Raw genomic sequence first — 22,307 nt, 5'->3', positions numbered from 1 at the left:
TTGGAGGTGGCTTACACCCCCATTTTAGGGGTATAAGGTGAGGCTGCATCACAAATCACAGGACTGGGAAGCCTGAGAATGTTTGGTGCCTGGATTTTTGACTCATTTTGAAAGGAATGCAGACCTGGAGCTGGTTTTGAGCCCTGCCAAAAAGGAAAAGTTTATGCAGAATCCTCTTTAATCATAAAATGCTTCCCACTATATTAGCACTTCCAGAGGTCCCAGGCATGCTGCAAACTGCACTTAAAACAAGACTTACAGTCCTAATGCAAAGCAAACTTTATGATCCCAGACCGCAAAGCTGAGGTGCAAACACCCCTTTTACGAGCTGCTGCTGCACATGTCTGCAGGCAGGAAGGAAACATCCATCAAACATTTAATCACAGAGAAATACTTCTGCAGAGAGGCCTGGTTTGGACTGCCCTTGGGGTTCAGATTTTACTCTGAGTCCTGAGAGATGAGTGCTCTTGTGGTTTTATTCAAACCAGTGAAAAGGCAATGCCACTTCCCCAGAGACTGCTACAGAAACATAAATGGGTCACACTGAGTTCCACCTCTTCAGTGCACAGGACATAAGAATAAATTTGGGGCCACAGGACATAAGAATAAATAGTTGGGCTCTTTTTGGCACCATCTTGCTGCTGGTAGCACCTGGTTCACATTTACTTTCTCCACTTCCCAGGAGATCCACCAAGCACATTGTCTGTAACACCACAGCCTCCTACGAAGGCTTTGAGAAGGTGAAGGTGTCTGTGAGAGTGGACAAGGCCAAGATCCATCAGGAGCTGCACTATGAATATGTAGAGGATCCCACCATCCTGAGGATCGAGCCTGAGTGGAGCATCTTTAGGTGAGAATCCCAGGAAAACCCTTCTCCCAACTCCCATGGTTTTTTAAAGGAGCACTGCACTGATAACTTTGGCCCTTGGTGTAGAAAATTGATTTCCAAGCGTTGTGTCCAGCAAGAATTTGTGCAGGGAAACTTTCCAGAGCCAATAGATCCCTCAGGGTGGATTAGAGTGAAGTGACACTGAATGATCAGTGTTTGTATAATATAATATATATGTAAATATATATATACATAAGTAGATATATACATTATATATGTAAATATATATATTATATATATATGTATATAGGTTTATTTTAGAACAATTTGGTTTTAAGGGGAAGCAGCTACAAAGCCATTTTGGTTGTTATTATATCTAGCAATATGAAAATACAAAAGCCTAAAAATATCACATAAGAAAATGGGTAGGAAAGAAAATGAACGGATGAGAATAGAAAAATTCCACCACTCATAGGCTCCACAGAACTTGGTCATTGCAAGTTTCATGTCAGTCAGTTGAAGTGTTGGTCACAGACTGGATCCATCAGAGGACAAGGGGCATCCCAAAGAAATTATGAGCAAAATCCCCAGAACACAACCTCTGTTGGGTTTATACTCAGCTGGAATACCCAGTGGGGAGTTTCCCACTGGATGATGGAAAGCTGTGGATCAGGGACACCTCGATGATGGAATGTGGTGCATCACGAGTTTTTGACACCTTCAAAGTCGACACAGCTGCCCCTTGCACCAGCCCAGTTGGCTCCATTATGTCCCATCCTGGCCCAGCAGCAGAGTGAGCACCTCAGGGGCTCTGTGTGAATGTCCCAGCACTGCCCTGGCCGGGGGAGTTCCCACAGCTGAGCTCACTTGATGCCTCAGGTTTTAGATTTTATATTTTTCACATTCTGAGCTGCTTTGGTGTGTGGGTCTGGGCTCCATATTATGGGATGGTGAGCTCTGTGCACAGAGCAGGGAGACAAAACAATTCCTGCTCCAGCTGGGCACCAAGGACAAATGACCCAAATCTCAGCCCAGGAGCACAAACCCCGTGGGCTGGAGAGAGAAAAACAAGCAGGGTGGGACTGCAGGGGCTAAAGCTGGAATGGGACAATGAACTGCAAGATGCAAATGGAGCAGAACTGATCCCAGGGAGAGACCCCGGGAGTGCTGGTGCATTTTGGGGCCATTTTGGTTCATCTTGGGTGCAGCCCTGGCTGGGCTCTTGTGCTGCCCAAGGTGCATCCATGGAGGAGATGCTTGGAATAAATCCCTGCTTTATTCTGTGACTCTGCCCAGCCTCTGCTCTAGCTCAGATTCTCAAGGCATCACACTTGATAGGGACAAAGTTCCCACCTCCCAGGGTTGGCTCCAGCCTGAGCTGAGCTGAGCTTGCCCCTGGCACCTGGGTGGGTGCTTTGCCCATGGCAGCTTCCCCCGAGTATTTGAGCCACCAGCATCCCAGTGTCTCTTCTACAATCACATTCTTCTCCCTTGACCTGGGAGGACTGGACAATAGTATCACGTTTATCTCATCCCAAGTTCCCTCCACACTCCAAAATCTGTTTGTAGGTGTATTTGGGGAGGGGTGGCTGCGGTGGTCACAGATGAGCAGCTGCTTCTTTGCAGTTTGCTACAGTGGGGAAAAAGCCTTTCCATGATTTTAGCAATATTTAAGCCATGAACCATTTAATTCTCCCACACTTTGCAAGCTGCAATTCCTACCTTTCCCACAGCCTTCATGGACTTGAAATTCCCACATTTCCCACAGCCCTCATGGACTTGAAATTCCTATATTTCCCACAGCCTCCATGGACTTGAAATTTCTACATTTTTCAAAGCCCTCATGGACTTGAAATTCCTACAGTTCTCATAGCCCTTCTGGACTTGAAATTCCCACATTTCTCCCAGCCCTCATGGACTTGAAATTCCCACATTTCCCCCAACCTTCATGGACTTGAAATTCCTACATTTCTCACAGCCTTCACGGCCTTGATTCCTCAGGACCAAGCACTGCCTGCTTGGCCATGGTGCCTGGAAGCCCCAGGGCTCTGTCCTGAGATGAAACACAATGGGAGCCCTGCTCCTTGCCCCATCCAAGAGCCTTTCTCCTCATTAGGGATCCCTTTTTCTCTTCACCCCCTTGATGCTGCTTTGCTGAATTCACAGGGCTCACGTGAAAGTGCCTGAGAGCAGCGTTTGCCCTGGTTGTGGGAAGCATCCAAGCGATCCCCAAACTCTCAGAAGCCTGGAGGAATGGCCTCAGGAAGGGAGAAATTGGTCATTAAATGCCCTGGTATTTCCTTGAAAAGATACAAAATAAGAAGTCTTAGTCTCCCCTCATTCATCCAGGCAGCTCTCTGCTTCCCTGTCAAACTGGACTGATTGGAGTCCCTGGGGATTAGGAGCAGAGCTTGTAAATCCCCCCACTTCAGCTCCCATCCCAAAGATGTTTTCACAAATCAATTAGTGCCTTTAATTACCGTGAGGGAATTTACTGATTTAGCCGGATTGAGTCTTTGCACATTGGGCTTGAAGCTTTAATGTCAGGATTTTCCATTTGGGGCTTTTATTTCCAGTCAGAGTCCAGGTTATCAGTGAAATGAGAAATCACTTTACTCCCTTAGAAAGCCAGTTCAGTGCTGCTTAAAAAGGTGCAAGATTGACAGCCTAGGAGAGTGAATTCCTGAAAATCCCCTGGAAAGCTGCAGCACAGGGACCTTCCTCTTCCTCCTCCTCTCTGGCCTCAGGTGTGGCTGGGATGTGAGGAGTTCTCCACAGCCTCCTTGCTCCTTGATTTCTCTGCTGAAGCTGCCAGGCAGAGGAGAAGGAGCAGCCAAGGAGATGCCTCAGGTGTGATAGCAAAGCTTTGCCCAGCCTGGAGGTGCAGGGACTCTGTGTCCCATGGCTGGGTGGGTGGGATCTCCCATCCCAAATCCCAGAAAAAAATGTAGATAAGGGTGAGGTGCTTGTTTAGGGGATACTGGGTTATTTGTGGGGTGTGTAGCTGCTGGAATGGATGGAATCTCCCATCCCAAATCCCAAATCCCAAATCTCAGAAAAATGGAAATAAGGGTGAGGCATTTGTTTAGGATGTAGTGGGTTATTTGTGGGGTGTGTAGCTGCTGGGATGGATGGGATATCCCATCCCAAATCCCAGAAAAATGGAAATAAGGGTAGGTGCTTGTTTAGGGGGTACTGGGTTATTTGTGGGGGGTGTAGCTGCTGCGATGGATGGGATCTCCCATCCCAAATCCCAGAAAAATGGAAATAAGGGTGAGGTGCTTGTTTAGGTTATTTGTGGGGTGTGTAGCTGCTGGGATGGATGGGATATCCCATCCCAAATCCCAGAAAAAAATGGAAATAAGGGTGAGGTGCTTGTTTAGGGAGTACTGGGTTATTTGTGGGGTGTGTAGCTGCTGGGATGGATGGGATCTCCCATCCCAAATCCCAAATCTCAGAAAAATGGAAATAAGGGTGAGGTGTTTGTTTAGGGGGTACTGGGTTATTTGTGGGGTGTGTAGCTGCTAGAATGGATGGGATCTTCCATCCCAAATCCCAGAAAAATGGAAATAAGGGTGAGGTGTTTGTTTAGGTTATTTGTGAGTTGTGTAGCTGCTGGGATGGATGGGATCTCCCATCCCAAATCCCAGGAAAAATGGAAATAAGGGTGAGGTGCTTGTTTAGGGGGTACTGGGTTATTTTTGGGGTGTGTAGCTGCTGGGATGGGTGGCTGGGACTGCACATGTCTCATCACTCATGGAATTAATAAGGCTGGAAAAGACCTCTAGGATAATTGACTCCAATTCTTTACCCAGCACTGTCACATTCACCACCAAAATGTGTCCCCAAGTGACACATCCACACAGCTTTTGCACACTTCCAGGTATTATTTGAGCATTTCCAGGGATGGAGCATTTTTTGGGTACAACCTCTCCCCTTTGCTTTCTTCATCTGAAATCAGGAAGCGTCAACTTGAGCATTTTTAACCAGACCTCCCCAGTTTCATCCTCTTTCTTAAGCACTTTTGAGTCACTCCAAAGGTTGGACAACCCTGGAGAGAGAAGATGGAATATCCAGGATTCCCAGGGGGGTTTGTGGTGTCAGGGAGAGTTTTAGGTGCTGTAGCTGTGGGGCTGAGCTACTCCCAGGGAGAGATGATTGCCACTAAACCAGCTTTGCAAGACCAGTGAATGAATGCACCAAGCCTGGCTTAAAACCTTTATTTTTCAGAACAATAAAGAAAAGATTACTGCTAATTTATTTCCATAGCCAAAAAAAAAAAAAAAAGTCATGCTGGGCTGGCAAGTAAATAAAATTTTATGAGCTCCATTAATACTTTTGATCTGAGTTTGATTTGAGTTACATCCAGCAATTACCTGAGTCTGAAGGCAGAAAATGATACTCTCAGGGTTTTTTTGGGGCAATAAACTGTTAAATTCTGAGGGCTTTTGGCACCTCTGTTATTTTGCTGGGCAGCAGCAGGTCTCCAGGCTCTGCTCCCACCTGGCTGAGCATCCAGATGCAGGCACAAATGCCATTGGCCGGTGATTTTCAAGGCAAGAAACTGTTTTATTTCCTTTCTTTTCAAGCCAGAGAGGGTTTAGGGGTGATTTTAAGTCTTCAGCAAACAAAAAAACTGCTTTACCTTTTTTCTTTCCCTCTCTCTGGTCAGGTGCTGTGGCTGTGTTTATTACCTGTGGTCCGAGCCTGCAAGCTCAGATTCCAACCCAAATAGAGGATTTTTAACTTGTGGGTTTAAAGCTGTGTGTACAGATTTGGTTGATTAAATAAAAGGATTTGTCTTTATATAGACACACATACCTGTAGGTGTGTTCACACATTGGATTTTTGTGGAACACATAAAACTTTCAGCCAAGTAAAGATATAAAATCCCATCTAGCTTGAATCAGCAGAGATTATTTATATTCGTAATGATATTATTATTAGATTATATAATAATAGCAATAAAATTGTATTTTTATTATTGATATAAAGGCTCGCAGCCAAAATTCAGAAGATCCAGGACAGTGGAGAAAGAACAATTTGGTTTATACACTTCTGGGTTTTGAAGAATTCTCTCTGGATGATGTCAGGAATCTTCACAGGGAAGCTGAATTTTGGAGAGAGGATTTTTTTTTCTGTAAAGCAAGGAAGGTCTATTGTAAGCAGATGTGTGACTTCATCAGGATCCCTTGTGCATTCAAAAAAACTCATCCAGATCTTATGGAAACAACAAAATGTGGGTTTTCACTGTAAAATTTCCCATTATAGTTGATATTTCAGAGAGAAAATACTTGAGATACTCTGCAGAGCTCAAGGTCAAATATTGCCCTAACCATGGACCAGTCCAGCCCTTGAGTGAAAGACCACGAGGAGCCTCCCAGAGAAGTGTCCCCAGACATCTGCTGAGAGATGTGGTTGTGCCAATTCTCTCTGGATGAACCCCAAAAGTGTTTGGTTCATCAGTGTGGGTGCCACTGCAGGGGCTGGAGCAGAGCTCACCCAGACCTGGCATCTCTCCTGTGTGTGTTTGCATTCACTCCTGCCTCCCCAGCTGATTAATAATGGAAGATAAATCAGGAGCACTGCAAACAAAGGTCAGAAACGGGGGAGATTTGTTGCCTTCTTCCTCCCAGGGTGTTTATTCTCTGGTGTTTTCTCATTTATAATGCACATGCTTCACCTTTCCTGTTCGTGCAGCTTTACCTGGGGGCAGGAAGGGGATTCTGAACGTTCTTCTCACTACCCCATTGATTTCCACATGGCCTCCCCTTCCCAGCAGGAAATAAACTGCATCCTGGACAGTGTCCAAAGGGAGTTACAGAGGCAGGTGCTGAAACTGCTGAGAGCACTACTCACCCTGGGAAACCCTCAGAGATGGGGCTGTGTGCTGATGGCATTTCCTCCTCCTGTCCTGGCTGTGTCAGCCCTGACAGGGGAAGGTTTTGCTTTCTTGGACATCTCTTCTCCTTTCAGCCCTGGATCACTCTGCCCCCACCTCCTGCTGTACCAGCCCTGCATCGATGCCCAGAGGCTGCCTGATATGGCAGTTTCAGCAAGCATTTTTCTTCACTTATTGTAAGAGCCTAAATGAGGGATGTGGGACTCCAAGCAGCTCTCCAAAATACAGTTTATTGTATCCAAAATGCAGTTTATTGTGTCCAAAATGCAGTTTATTGTATCCAAGGTGTCACAGCAGTCCAGGGTCTGGGTGACAGAGCTGTGCCCACAGCTGTCAGCTCCAGCTGCAGGCAGCCCTGCAGACCCTTTGGCTTTGGTGCATTATAGACTTTTCTTTGCTGAGCATCTTCATGCAGTAGAACCAATCTATACCTGAACTGTTATCTACAGCCTGTCATAACTACTGTAATTACCATATTCATATTACTGTTCTCCAATCACTCAAAGTTAGTACATTACAGTTTAAGCTAGAAGTTATTTTTCAGTTTTCTTGCAGTGGAAAATTCTGAGACCTTTTTTCTACTTGCACCATTTGCTGCCTTGTTTGCCTGTGCTCTCTTTGTGCTTGGTAAAAACATCTTCTTGTTTGGGGTGGGTTTATCCTTTGCTCTAAGCCATAAAACCCCTTCTAACTCACACACCCTTTGCCTCCTTGGTTATCCAGTAAGACTGGCTCAGTGATTCTTTCCTTCTATATCAAAACTTGCTTCCATCTCTATTCCTTCATCAGACTCCACATTTAAAAAATCTTTCTGCTAAGCACACATATCTGTGAGACTTGTCAAACGAGACTTTCTTGTCAAACTTTCATCCTTCCCAACAACTTATTTCTCCCCTTATGAATGAATGAATGAAAACTTGTTTTGTTCTTCCTTCCCTCTTTACGGGACCACGAGACGTGGTCAGACACTTTGCAACCAACATTTAGGAACACAGATCACCCATTCCTGGTGTGATGGGTTCTGATATCCATCACCTGGGTTCATTCTTTAATTCCATTTCTTATTCTCCAGTGGCAACACCCCCATTGCTGTGTGGGGAACTCACCTGGACCTCATCCAAAACCCCCAGATCCGAGCAAAGCACGGTGGAAAGGAGCATGTCAATGTGAGTATGACTGCAGAGCTGGAATATTGGTAATATTCCAATAGGAGGGGACATGCCACACTGGGGACAGGGGCTGGCTGACACCTCTGGAGCTTGAAATCTCCTATTGCAGCCCAAAAAAGAAGGCATGGTTTGTTTCCAGAAATATTACCCCATCCCTGAAGGACACACACACAAAAAGAAGGTTTTTGGCAGGGCTGGAACCAAACTTCAGGGTCTCCTGAGACCTTCACCTTTGTCTTTGCTTCTCCAGATTGCTGGGATTCATTTCAGGTAACCTGATATCCAAACTGGAATCCTGAGCACAACTGAGCATGCACTGCACAAACACTTGTGGAAAAACAGCCAGAGTGTGAGACCTAATTGCAAGGTGGTAGTGAGGTTTTGACTAATCTGTGCTGTGCAAAAAATCTTCTTCAAGGGAAGAATCTTCTATTTCCAGAAGGAAACAAAGTCAGGGGAAGATGCTGACACTGGCAAGAGAGGCTGAGCTCCCTCTCCAGAGGCACAGGAGGCCCTATTGAAGTGCAAACTGCTCCACACACCTGCCCCAGCAAGGCTTTCCTAACCCCTGCCCAGCCTTGATTGTGTGATGGGGAATAAGAATAACCCATTCTCCTCCCTCTCCCTGAGAGCCATCTGCCCCCCAGGAAGGGTGAGGGCATTTCCCATAAACACTCCTTGGTTTTGGTCTTTTTTCCCCCAGATCTGTGAGGTGCAGAACAGCACAGAGATGATCTCCAGGATCCCTATTTCCCTAAAGACTCCTTGGTTTGGGTTTCTTTTTCCCCAGAACTGTGAGGTGCAGAACAGCACAGAGATGATCTCCAGGATCCCTATTTCCCGTAAACATTTTGGGTGTCTTTCCCCAGAACTGTGAGGTGCAGAACAGCACAGAGATGACCTGCCAGGGTCCCTATTTCCCATAAATATTTTGTGTCTCTTTCCCCAGAACTGTGAGGTGCAGAACAGCACAGAGATGACCTGCCAGGCCCCAGCTCTGGCTGTGGACCCCAATCACCAGTCTGAGCTCGCCGAGCGCCCGGAGGAGTTTGGCTTCATCCTTGACAATGTGCAGTCCCTGCTGATCCTCAACAAAACCAACTTCACCTACTACCCCAACCCCATCTTCGAGGTTTTCAATCCCTCAGGGATCCTGGAGCTGAAGCCTGGAAGTCCCATCATCCTGAAGGTGAGATGGGCACCAAGGACTGGACTGAAATTCTGCTTCTTGCCTCTCTGTGCCTGCCAGCAGCCCCATAAATCATCCTGATTGCACCCCAGAAATTTCCTCCATTCCAACAACATCAGAGTCACCATCAGCAAGCACCAAGCACTGCCCACACTCATAACTAAAAATTATAAACTCCCATGTGCAGCTTAAATTTGTACCCACTGCTGTTCACCAGAAAACATCTTCTACCCTTGCAATGTGGCTGATAGTGAAATACTCAACTCTGTTTCATTTCTTGTTCATTCAAGACCTTCCTCTCCCCCTTGTTTTAACCCAAATCAGTCCCTTGCAGTTTCTGTAAACTTCACAGCTGTACAGAGAAGGAATTTTATGATGCAGCATTCCTGTATCACTATTTTTACTCAGTGAATATGCAAAGAAGTTATTTTACCTGCGGATGCTTTTTGCATGTTTGGAAAGGGGTCTGCCTTGCTTGCCTGCCTATGTTTAGTGAGGGCTTTATTGTGCAGGACTTAGATGGAGCATTTCCCACTCAGCTGCAGAGAGGGAGGAGCAGGACAGGCCGTTGTGACTGCTTTGAGTCTGTGGCCACTCATGCTGCTCTCTGCGTGAGTTTCTAAATTGCCTTTTCCTCTCTGTGTGAGCAAATGGCGAGCTACAAATGTCATAATGGAATCATATTTAGCTTGGAAGGGACCTTAAAGACCATCTCATTCCAACCCCCTGCCATGGGCAGGGACACTTCCCATTAGACCAAGCTGCTCCAAGCCCCATCCATCCAACGTGGCCTGGAGCAGTGTCAGTGCCCAGCCATCCACACCTATCAAATGCAATATCAACACTTGTATCCCAAGAAGGAACCAGAGGGGGAAAGAAATCTCTTTGCTGACATTTATTTGGTTATTTTGGGGTGTGATGTTCCTTTCTATGCAGGGCAGGAATCTGATCCCACCTGTGGCAGGAGGCAATGCCAGGCTGAACTACACCGTGCTGGTGGGGGAGAAGCCCTGTGCGGTGACCGTGTCAGACGTGCAGCTCCTCTGTGAGTCCCCAAACCTCATTGGGAGGCACAAGGTGATGGTAAGTGATGCCTGACCCCCAGCCCCTTCTCCCTGGGTGGCCTGGGAGGGCACAGCAGAGCTGCAGAGCTGGCAGAGGGCTCCAAGGGGTTTGCATCACTGTTTGAGTTCCCAGAAACATCAGGGTCCCTTTTTGGTGTAATATTCTCATCAAGGGTGGCTTGGAGAAGTAGAACAGTGGAAAAGTGACCTGGAGGTCTTTGTGGACAGTGAGACACCTTTCATGATCAAATCCCAGTAGGAGAGTTTGCCTCTCTTCTGTTTTTGTATGGGCTGTATGAACCCTGGATTCTCATGTGAGATCACGTTTAACATGTTCCTACATGAAATCATTAAATTCAGCACAGTCCCCATCACTTTGTTGACAGGATGGTGACTAAAATTTGCCTTTATGTAAGAGAGAAAAAAAAAAAATAAGAAGCAGTGTGTGGACAATAGTGTGACTGGACTTCAGAGTTTTGACTTCTATAAGACTCAGTGTGCTCCTACAAATCCTTCCTGAATGAAGAATGGACCTGGTGATTACATCAGAGGGAGCTTCTCCTCCTCTCACCATTTATTTATTTACTCCTTTTTTTACTTTCTTCTCAATAATTTGAATTCCTTGATGCTGGTGCTTGATAAACATCATATCAGCAAACAGCCTGGAGTTGTACCAAGCTGTGGGTGGGAACAACAAAAGCTGACAACTGACATCAGTGTTTCTCATTCCTTGTGAACAACTGTTCTTCTGTTGTGCCTCCCAAAGCTGTATCTGTCACATATTAATTTATTTATTTCGGTGAGACTCAGAGAGTTTGATCTTTAAAAAGATTTTTCTGGGAACTTTTAAGGAAGCAGAGCTCATGATGACCGTTTTGGGTCTTGTTTGTGGCTGCTGATGGGATCCCTTGTAGTGGCTACTTAACTTCTCTGTGCCAAAGTTTGTCATCTGGAAAATAGAGGCAATAATCCTCTCCAGCCATGCAAATACACCATGACTCTCGATTCATTGCAAAGCACATTAAGACTCTCCAAGAAGAGCAATAATGAACTGAGAGATTTTCTCTGTGTGAAAACCAAAGCTTTTGAGCACGGCAATAAATGTTCCCTTTCATTTTCATGGATATGATTAAACATATGGTTAGTCAGAGACAGACAAAGCCAATCCTGGGGAGACAAAACTCAAAGCCAGGTGAGCAATAATCAACCCCTGGGGATCCTGGATGATGGACATCTGGCCAGGCTGCACTAATTGGGAAGACTCCCCTGCTCCTGCAGCTTTGGACAGTTTAAGTGAAGCAAAGATTAAAAAACAATCCTTTTTTGAGGATGCTGGACTGCTGGGAAACTGGGAAGATGATGGAGGTGCTCAAGGATGGACTTTGCATCTGGAACCAGGGCTGGAAAATGCCTCCTCCAGCACGGCACAGGATCTCTGCTGCTCAGGCTGGGACCATGTTTCACACAAACTGATGCCTCAGGGTTTAGCTTTTATATTTTTCACATTCTGAGCTGCTTTAGTGTGTGGGTCTGGGCTTCATATTATGGGATGGTGAGCTCTGTGCACAGAGCAGGGAGACAAAACAATTCCTGCTCCAGCTGGGCACCAAGGACAAATGCCCCAAATCTCAGCCCAGGAGCACAAACCCCGTGGGCTGGAGAGAGAAAAACAAGCAGGGTGGGACTGCAGGGGCTAAAGCTGGGATGGGACAATGAACTGCAAGATGCAAATGGAGCAGAACTGATCCCAGGGAGAGAGCCCGGGAGCGCTGGTGCATTTTGGGGCCATTTTGGTTCATCTTGGGTGCAGCCCTGGCTGGGCTCTGGTGCTGCCCAAGGTGCATCCATGGAGGAGATCCTTTGAATGAATCCCTGCTTTATTCTGGAACTCTGCCCAGCCTCTGTTCTAGGCATCAAATCATCTCTCTGATGCCTGCCTCCCAATTTTGCCAAAGATTTACTCTCTGACCTTGAGGAAATTGTTTAACAAACCATTTCTTGCAAAGTGAGGTGGCCACGAGCTGAGAGGGAGCCATGGGAATGAATCAACTGGTGCAACACAGAGATTATTTCTAAGTGAAGGGGCAGTGGCAATGACACACGTTGATGTCAGCACGCTTTTGATCTGTCTTCTTTTGAGCTGTCTGATTTTGAGCTGTCTTTTACACAATGACAGAATTAAGTATTTGAAAAAAACATAGCAAGGAAATAAAAGGCCTGGGTGATGGTTAAAAACAAGATTGACTAAAACTCAGAGGCAAGTTTTTCCAAGGAAAAGAAAGAGATGTGAGAAAGATCCACAAGTGGCTATGCCAGAGAAGGTCTGCAGGGAAGATGTGGAGCATATTTGAAGGGTTGCTGGTTTCTGACACAGCCTGGAAAGTACACCAGACTCTTTATAATGAATGGAGAGATGGTCAAATGCAGCAGCTGAAGGTCAGGGCATAATTCATTTCATCCTTAGAGGGATAATTTTATTTGCACCAGGAAAGACACTCCTTCAGAACTCCTGAACTCCTACAGGTGGCCACTAGGACTTCATTGGAGAAAGCCAGGCTCTGACAGAGCCCATTTAGAACATTTAGTCTAATTCAGGACAAATTCATGACTCATAGTTTTTAAAAATGGGCAGATTGTTGCTCCTTTTGTGAGTTCATGGTTGGTCTTCTGGAAGGTAAAAAGAGCTTCCTCCAGAACCACTTGGTGGATTAAGAAGTAAAGGACAGCTGTATGTGCATATTTTCTTGTGTTTCTTTTAAAAGCTCACAATAACACTGCAGCCTCGTAGAACTTTCTTCTTCAAGAGCCAGATTCCCTCAGATCACGGCAGCTTCACTTGTGGATTGTGAGACCTTCCCAGTGATGAAACCACCTTTGAAGGGGAACACGCTGGGCCTGACTTTGAACACCTGCTTTTTTGGAGCTTAGATCCCCTTGTCATGAATGGAGAGAAATGGGAACTTCCACTGAATGAAACGCCTCATCCCAATGTCAAAGGTGTCGGGAGCAGCTCACATAAATCACATCCTGAAAGTGTTTTTTCTCTTTGTTGGCTCTGGAATCGTGCTGCAGTGTCAAACTCGGATGTGCACGCGGAATATTTGGTGAGAGAAATCCCACCCGTGGAGAGGGGCTGTTCTTCCAGCTTTGAGGATGGATCTGCACTGGGATTTGGGATTGGGATTGTTTGAGTTTAGTCTGATATTCCTTGAATGGACTCGTCTGACTGCAGGGCTTGGAGAAAGAGAAAATGAAAAAGAATTAAGCAATTTATTGATCCACTGACAGCAAGGAAAGCGTGTGCGCTGTGAGAAAATTTTGGGACAGTGGTCTAGGGCAAAAGGGAGCAACATCCAGTGCATGGATTAGGATGTGATTTTGGCCGTTTGCCTTCTCAGTTGAGCAGGCCACATTCCAACAACAAACCTCAGGATTTATAAGTGAGTTGGATCTTGGACCTTGTATCTTGAAATAGATGGGAAAACTCATTACTGCTGCATCCCAGCTGTATGCCTGAGGTTCCTTCATCACTGAAAATGCTCTGCAAGCCATCAGTGTCATGGTAGCAATTGGTCATTTTGAAACTATGACCTGAACAGATGAGTTTAGGATTGGTTCTTTTTTTCATTGTGGACATTTCATCTCTCCAGACCCCCTCCCAAAATGGCATGAGAGGGATGGATGGAAATTAGCTGTTTTCAGACATTCACTTTGCTCTTGTCCATGACATAAGGATTGTAGTTGTGTCTCTTTGGCCATCCTACACCTGGTGGTAAAGCAAAACAACCTTCTTCCTTGAGGCTGCAACTGGGGCTGCAGTAACTTCTAGGAGATGATAAAGTCACTGAGATTCATGTCCCCAGAAAGGGTTGGGGTGGAGAGCACCTGGGAAAATTAATTAATTCATGATTCTGCCGTGTAGTCCCTTCTGCTGGCTCCAGCTGGGCCAGTTTCTTTCTTCCTCTGCAGCCTAGAGAGGAAACCTGAGTAGGTGCCTGAGCTGAGATGGAGGAAGCCCTGGGATTAGTAAATGCAGGCAGGCTGGAGACGAACTGAGGGCCAGTGGGATGCAGGACAAGGCTGAACACCAGGCTGGGGTGTGGGGGAGAAACGTGAGGAAATGTGAGGGAGAGCTCCTCACAACGGAGGAAGAAAACAGTTTAATTCCACACTGCAGTGATCCCAGGTGCAATGGGAGCAGGAAAGAGTTATTCCTGGGGTCTTAATTGCATTTCTGCCTGGCAATAAGAGTTTGCCCTTTGTGCAGGGCCAGCTGTGCCTCTCTGTGACGTGATGGAGCTCATCATCCTTCAAGCTCTTTGCATGGCACCTTCCCAGCTTTCTGCTGACCTACAACCAGCATTCCCAAACCACAACACAGCCCTAGAAGCCTTTTTATACTTCAGTCCAGCCAGAACACCTTTTCTCCCACCACTCAAGCTTTGCCTACTCTTCAAATAGCTTTGAACAGCCTTGTAGTAGCCTAAAGCCAGTGGTGTCCTGTGGGATTCCTGCTGGGAGTGGTGTTCATGTTGTAAAAAAGGCCTCTAAGGGACTTGCTTCAGCAGAACATTTTGCTCAGAACAGGAGTGCTTGCAGGGTTTCTTTCTGGGTGTTAAAACCAAGGCCCTTTCACAGCAGCTTCTTCCAGAGGCTGGAAGCAGCTCTGGGAACCTCTGGGAGTAGATGGAGAACAAAAAGCTATGTTCAACTCCTACTGGTGAACATCTGCAGTCATCCTGACAATGTACAGCTAAGACAGGGGCTGTAAAGAGAATGGGCCAGGCTTTGTGGAGTTTGTGGTGGATTTTCACTATCCCAGAGGCTTCTGAGTACAGTTTTATCTGGTGGGAGAGTCAAAAGAAAATAGTGACTCAGATTTCTGCAGTCCCACTGTACTCAATGGGTCAGCTCTCCTCTGCCCCATTGTGGGGTTAGGACTCATCAGACCATACCTCAAGCTCTGTTTTCTGTGTGTATTTTGGGCCTGAGTGACATCAGTGCTCCACACATCAGGATGGGGAATGAAAAATCCAGAATGAAATCCAAACTGATTTGGAGAAATTGTTACTCGTGACTTATCTCACCATAAATCCTTTGGTGGCTGGATTCATGGTGACTGCCAACAGAGGTGATTCTATCATTTCAAGTGTTTTTAAGGTGTTCCATATCCAGATACCTCCCCTTTTTGGCTTGGGAGACAAGGGGCTGTCACCATTCACCCTCGGCCAGGACGATGACAGAGCTCCTCTGCGCTCCTGCTCAGTTTGACAGTCTCTTCGCTGCTTTCCCTCTAGGCTCGTGTAGGAGGGATGGAGTTCTCCCCAGGGATGGTCTACATCTCCCCAGACAGCCCTCTCAGCTTGCCAGCCATTGTCAGCATCGCGGTGGCCGGCGGGCTGCTCATCATCTTCATCGTGGCCGTGCTGATCGCCTACAAGCGCAAGTCCAGGGAGAGCGACCTCACCCTCAAGCGCCTGCAGATGCAGATGGACAACCTGGAGTCCAGGGTGGCCCTGGAGTGCAAAGAAGGTAGGGTGAGGGAGGCAGGATGACACTGTGTCAGTGTTGGGAGAAGGGAGACATCCAGCCATAAAGCTTTGAGACAAAATACCACGGTGTTGAGCTACGGTGTTGAACCCTGTGGGTGCAGCTCAAGCCTGGATCTAATCTGACTTTCCCTGTTTTCCCTTAGTTCAGACTTTCTCCACCCTCTCCCAGAGTTCAGGGAAGTTCAGACTTTCTCTCACCCAATCCTCTCCTAACTGGATTTGATAATTCAAAATCCACAGAAGGCCTTGGCACACATCCCTGGGGAAAGGCTGTGTGGTGGGAAAGGCGACCCTGCTCTCGTCCACCTTCTTCCTCTCCACATGTTGCCTTATTCCTTATTCTCATTCATGAGGATCAGGGGTTTTTCCCATTCTGGTGAGGCTGATCTGGATTTTCACTGCTCCCTGAGTTGTTCTGGTTTTGTGCCAGCCTTTGCAGAGCTGCAGACAGACATCCATGAGCTGACAAGTGACCTGGATGGAGCTGGGATCCCTTTCCTTGACTACCGAACCTACACGATGAGAGTCCTTTTCCCTGGCATTGAAGATCACCCAGTCCTGAGGGATTTGGAGGTAAAACAAACAACATTTCCTGTTTCTAGCTCCTCTCATGCCTCCCTGTTCAGTCCTGAATGCCAGAGATTCTGTTTCAGTGGTGGGGATGTGATGACTTAATTATGCTGTGTCCTACAAGGGGTGAAACAGGTCTTCATTAAAAATCTGGGTTGAAAGGGGAAACGTTTGCTGTTATCTTAGATCATATTAGATCATAAAATCATTTAGGTTGTAAAAAACCTCTAAGACCATCAATTCCAATCATCAACCCAATGCTGCCAATTCCATCCCTAAACCATGTCCCCCTGTGTGACATTCACACACTTTTTGAAAACATCTAGGGATTATGATCCCACAACTCCCCTGGACAGCTTGTTCCACCATCACATCATCCTTTCAATTTAGAAATTTTTTCCAATTTCCAATCTAAACCTCCCCTGGCACAACTTTAAGGCTGTTTCCTCTCATCCTGTCACTTGTTACCTGCTAAATTCTGTCTGATCACTCACTTATTTGGAAAACTCATAAATCATAGGTCTACTCAATTAAGCTTCTCTTTGGTCTTAACTCTTCTGTGGCTTGAGTTTTAGACTAGATTTAATATTTTCTGCCATGCAGGGGCAAGGAAAACCTGTTGTATGACAGAGGAGCATGTTTGCCTGTGTCATTCAGCTTTTCATGACCCTCACGCTACTATGAGGCCAGGTTTTCTTTGTGGCAACCCCTATAAAAATAACCCACCCCTATAAAAATAACCCCCTGCCACTGAGGTTCGCCTTTGCTGCATTCTGGTTTGCAGTGAGGTCAGAAAACCACAGTGTCAGTCTGTCCATACCCTCCCCACATCTTCCTCCTCCACCCCAACGCTCTGGATGGAGATTTGTGTGATACTGTCCACAAATCTTGGGGTCTACACAGATCCTGTATCATCTGAGTGGTGACAGGAGCTTGATGGGAGCCCAGGTGAGGTCTGCCAGGCTAAAATCTGCTCCAGGCTCTGGCAGATGGACAGGCTCTGCTCTAGGAATACCTGGGCTGGAGAATCAGGAGCCACACCATGGCAAAGGTGTTGGCTGAGCTCTCTGCAAAGCCTTTGGCAGGCTCTGAGCTCCAGAGAGGTTCTGGCATGGGTCTGGGAGATTGCTGGAGGCCAGGCCTGGGCTTGGTTGGCAGGAAGGAGGAGCAGGAGCTGGCACAGGCAGGCCCACGCTTGGCTGGCTGTGTAATCAGAGATGCCTGCTCAGCTTTGCTCCTGCCACGGGGAAGAGCCAAAATTCATCCGACTGTGTGGAGAGAGACATTAAAAAACCTGATCTGTCAGCAAGGAGGGCTTGTGGGACTGGGCAGGAGGCTGAGTTACACGTAGCTACCATACAGATTTGGAGTGCAGGTTGAGTGGCATCCAGCTGCTTTCCCTCAGGATGAGCAGATCCAACAAAGGAGGAACGAGGGGTGCTGAACCTCTCTCTCACATGTGTGCACACACACACAAACACTTCCATCATCTCCACAGCCAATTTCCATCCCTACATTCATTAACCCCATCCACAGAACAGCATCTGACCCCTGCAGAGGCCTTAGCACGGATGCTCCCCTATGTAGATACACACTGAGCTAATGTTTCAATCCAACACCTTTGATCTCTTCTTCCTTTCATTCCATTTGTTGGTTTTTTTTTTTTTCCCCTTGATCCTTTGTAAAGCTTCACCAGCTCTCTCAGTGTCAGCATCTTTGGCTACCAATGTGAGGGCAAGCTCCCATTCTGCTCCCTTCTCTGAAGCACCCAGAAGGAATTGCTATTTATTGCAAAAGGCCCCAGCACAGATCCCACAGTGAGGTCTTATTTATTTCCAGTTCATTTGCTAATTAACTGCTTCCAGATGCAGCACAAAATACTTTTCTTGTTATTTTGTTTTAATTCTCCATAATAACCCTGGGATAGACAATATTAAATGTTCAAGCGAGTGAGTTAAAAATAATTATTGGCGGGATGGGTGGTGGTGGTTTGTTGGTTGGTTGGTTGCCTCAATCTATTTAGGAAGTAATTTATTTGTTGGATGCAAAAAGAGTTCAGAACTCTAATTTCCAGAATTAAAAAGTAACAACTCTATAAGGGGCCTTGTATTGCTTGGCAGTTTAAGCAAGTCAACTTCTTTTGAATTAAAGTGCCAAATTTGGGTGGTTATTAATTCACATATGCCTTGGTGACATGTGTTGCTCTGTGGTGAGACCTTCCAGCTTCCAAGAAAGGTTTTCAAGGGCTAGAACAGCTTCAGCAAGTAGAGGGATGAGTTTGGGGTTCTCTGTTTAGTTTCCATCTTTGCCTGGAGCCAGAAGGATCAAAAAGACCTCTGTGGAGCCCAAGGTCCAGCACTGAGGTTCTAAATTGTTCTGTATAAAAATGAGTTCATCAGCCTCTCACAGCTGAGAAATTCGAGACTTATCACTCACTCTGTCTCCAAAACACCTCAGCTCCCAAGCCCAGGGGTTCTGCTGGAGCTCAGGGTGTCCTCTCACACATTCGCCTGCCTTGCTCTTCAAACCAAGGCCCAGTTCCATGGTCACCATCTCAGCCACTGCCTCACTGTCTCTTTTCATCCTCTCAAAACCTCACCCTGGGCTCTCTCTCCCATTCGCTCTCTTTCTGCCTCTCTCAGCTCCCTAAAGCTGAACCCCAAACTTCTGCAAGCAGGATTCTTTCAGGAATGAGAAAGAAGTCTTGGATGAAATCAGAGTAAGACTTCAGTCTGACTTAAATAAAAATATAACGTGGCATGGCGACACATTTAGGCACCAGAAATCCCTTTTGGATGTATTGATAGCCCTTGAAAACCTTTCTTGGAAGCTGGAGGGTCTCACCACAGAAGAACACATGTCACCAAGGCATATATGAATTAATAATCACCCAAATTTGGCATTTGAACACAAGCGGGCCCCTGGCTGGGTAATAATCAGCATAGACCCCATGCATTTCAGAAGGCTGACCATAATAATCTTTATTAAGAAACCCATACTTTTATACCCTAGATCACTACAGGTAGACCTAATTTGTCCTCTAATTAAAACACCATCACCATTGGCTAATTAAGAAACCACCCTTTGGTAAACAAATCTCCATAACACATTCCACACGTTCACAATACCAGGTGCAGCAAGTGAAGATAAGAATTGTTTCTCATTCTTTTCTCTGCTCCTCTCACAGCCTTTCCCACAACAATGCCTGGGAAAGTTGTGTTTCTCTCTGTGGCCAGAGAGCTGCTGCCACAGATGTACTGATCAGAGAGGAGAACACAGGACTGGAAAAATCATCTGGATGTGGCTGGGAGTCTTCTCAGACTTCCTAATCTTTAGATGATGTATGGATTCCTATCTTGTCTTTCCTTAGCTGTGGAGCTGGAGGAATGAGAGCAGAGAGAGAGTAACAACAGGACATTTGACAGTGGGAAAATGAGGGAAAGGGAAAAACTCCTCTGACATACCTCTGACTGCCATGGAGGACTCAAGACCCTGGCAGGGGGCTCAGAGACCTTGGCACAGAGTCAAAACCACCTGTGCCTTTGATTCTAGCCCATGGAAACAATTCCCAACTTTGTGTGAGGAGTTACAAGCCACAAGAGTTTGAGTAGAATGATAGTGAATTTGTCACAGGTTGGAAAAAGTAGAATTTTGGGGTTTTAGAATGGGGGTTCAAGAGGCAAGATGGAGGAATCCCGATGTGTCCTGTCCTTCTTCTTCTTCTTCTTGTCCCCCATCTTTTGCTGTGACGTTGGCACTTCTGGATTGGTTTAGAGTAGAGCCAGACTGTCTAACACAGGTGATAGGTATTGGAAAATTATTGTAAATAAAGTACAGGTAGTTCTTAGTATAAAAAGCCAACACCACCCCAAGGGCAGGAGCTGTGCCACAACCCAACCTGCTGGACAGATCTCAGCAGGTCAGAGAAAGAATGTCATAGAAAAGAAAAATAAAGAATAAAAGAAAAAATAAACAAACTTGAAAACCAGAGCTGAGGAATCTCGACTTCTTCTTTGGTCGCGGGGCTGGCAAAAAAGACTTTTGATACCTCGGGAGCCATTCCAGCAACACAAAACCTGAGAAACTCCCTTTCTTCTTGCACAGGTCCCTGGCTACCGTCAGGAGCGGGTGGAGAAGGGCCTGAAGCTCTTTGCCCAGCTCATCAACAACAAGGTGTTCCTGCTGTCCTTCATCCGCACGCTGGAGTCGCAGCGCAGCTTCTCCATGCGCGACCGCGGCAACGTGGCCTCGCTGATCATGACGGTGCTGCAGAGCAAGCTGGAGTACGCCACCGACGTCCTCAAACAGCTCCTGGCTGACCTCATTGACAAGAACCTGGAGAGCAAGAACCACCCCAAGCTGCTGCTACGGAGGTAAGGATGGCTGGGCACGGAGGGAGCCGGGCTGGGAGGGCTGTGCCTGTGTTGAGGTTTCTCATGAGCAGGATGGGAGTGCTGGGAGATGTTCCTTGGGGTTTATTGTAGCCTCATTACATTTTTGAGACAATTGGAAGATGGCAATAGCTGATGTACAACCAGCAGGGGCCTAAGATTGCTTTGTGTCTTGGTTTGAAAAGACTGTCTGCTAAGGAAGGCAGGAGCCTCCCCTGAAATGGAAAATGCACACCACCTCCCTCCAAATTATTATAATTTTGAAGTTAAAAGGCTCTCAGGCAAACATATGGGAATGGGAATAACAGTTCTTTACTAGGGAAAATTAAAAATACAAATGCAATAGTACAAACAACAAAAAGAAACACTGCCAGAATCAGAACATGCCCTGTCCCCCTGTGTGTCAGGGGGGTGGCACAGCCCCATCCCATGGGGGCTCAGCCCTCCTGCAGTGCCAGCTGTGGCTCTGCTGGAGCAGGGATCCTGCACAAGGGGGGAGTTTTCCTCTGCAGCTCCAGGGCTGCTGGAGATGGGCCTGGGCTCCCTCTGGCCATGCAGGGCAGCAGAAGCTGCTCCTCTGGCAATGCACTGGGCAAAGGCTGCTGTGCTGTGCCCAGGCTCAGATTGGATCCAGGTAGGAATGCTTGGCTCCTCCCCTGGGCAATGCAGCATCTCCCCATGGGATGCTGGGATTGGATCAGCCCTGCAGGGACACTCAGTGGCCATGGACAGCAGAGATCTCCTGCAGGGAGGATTGGCTGTGGGAGAGATCAAGAAAAAACTGCCCCATGGACAGCAGAGAGAACTGCCCCAGCTCTGACAGATGGGGATAGAATATCTCATTTCCAACCTAAGACACTTTGTTACAGAGCATTTAAAAAACTTTCTAGCCAATAGCATATTGCTAAAGCTTACAGGCAGTTTTTCTAGCCAATTACTAAAAGCACATGTACACCTGCTTCACACAGTGCTTGCTTGTATGCTTTCTATTAGCAATACACACTTAAGCTTAAAACCTTCTACCTAAACCATTATTAAGCTTAAAAGCTTCTACTATCTTGCTAAGCATATTTTTCTGCAGTCTTAAGGTCTTTCTTAGCCAAGCCTAAAACTCAAGCTATTGTTTCATGTCCTTGCTTGCTTGTACTATTGTAACTTTTTCTTCTTTCAGACTCTGCAGCTGCACCTAGTTCTAAGTTTTCTGTTCTTTCTATTTCTAAGGCCTCCTTTTACAGATTTCTGAAAGTCTTCTTTACCTTGACTATTTCCCACAGTGCCCACATAAACATCATAATCATCTTTGGAGATGTAGATCTTGCTCTGTCTCCTCCCTAACCAAAAAGTAGTCAATGATCAAAAGTTACAGAATGAATCCACCTCTGGATTTTCATGTGGATACTACAGAAAGTTTCACAAGGAGAGAAAGAGCTCAATCCTTATTTTGGGCTCTTTGTGTGCTTACAATGTTAATTTATGCTTACATTTCCTTTTAATTTGAAAGCTCCAGTCATGTTGTGTAGGAGCTATAGGCATATCACATATATGGTCTATTAAATCCCTGATGAGAGGATGTCAACTTCCATCTCCTGCCTGGGATATGGATTTCCCAGCTTTGTTTCTTGTTCCTGAGTTAACTACAGA

The 22,307-nt window shown here is 46.4% G+C and overlaps 1 protein-coding gene across 2 annotated transcripts in view; it reads left to right on the top strand.

Annotated features, from left to right (window-relative positions):
* PLXNA4 (plexin A4) overlaps positions 1-22,307 on the top strand; it is a 506,662-nt gene that overhangs the window by 434,959 nt on the left and 49,396 nt on the right. For both annotated transcript variants that reach the window (XM_071424190.1, XM_071424191.1), the window contains exons 16-22: positions 683-850; positions 7,804-7,897; positions 8,850-9,089; positions 10,026-10,172; positions 15,451-15,685; positions 16,136-16,278; positions 20,380-20,648. In XM_071424190.1, the coding sequence (XP_071280291.1) occupies positions 683-850; positions 7,804-7,897; positions 8,850-9,089; positions 10,026-10,172; positions 15,451-15,685; positions 16,136-16,278; positions 20,380-20,648 (1,296 nt within the window). The remainder of the gene's footprint in view (positions 1-682; positions 851-7,803; positions 7,898-8,849; positions 9,090-10,025; positions 10,173-15,450; positions 15,686-16,135; positions 16,279-20,379; positions 20,649-22,307) is intronic.

The sequence above is a fragment of the Agelaius tricolor genome, unplaced genomic scaffold, assembly GCF_023055355.1.
Source record: "Agelaius tricolor isolate 1412-34295 unplaced genomic scaffold, bAgeTri1.0.p SCAF_3, whole genome shotgun sequence".
Lineage (NCBI taxonomy): Eukaryota > Metazoa > Chordata > Aves > Passeriformes > Icteridae > Agelaius > Agelaius tricolor.
This window is presented reverse-complemented; position numbering and strand designations above follow the sequence as displayed.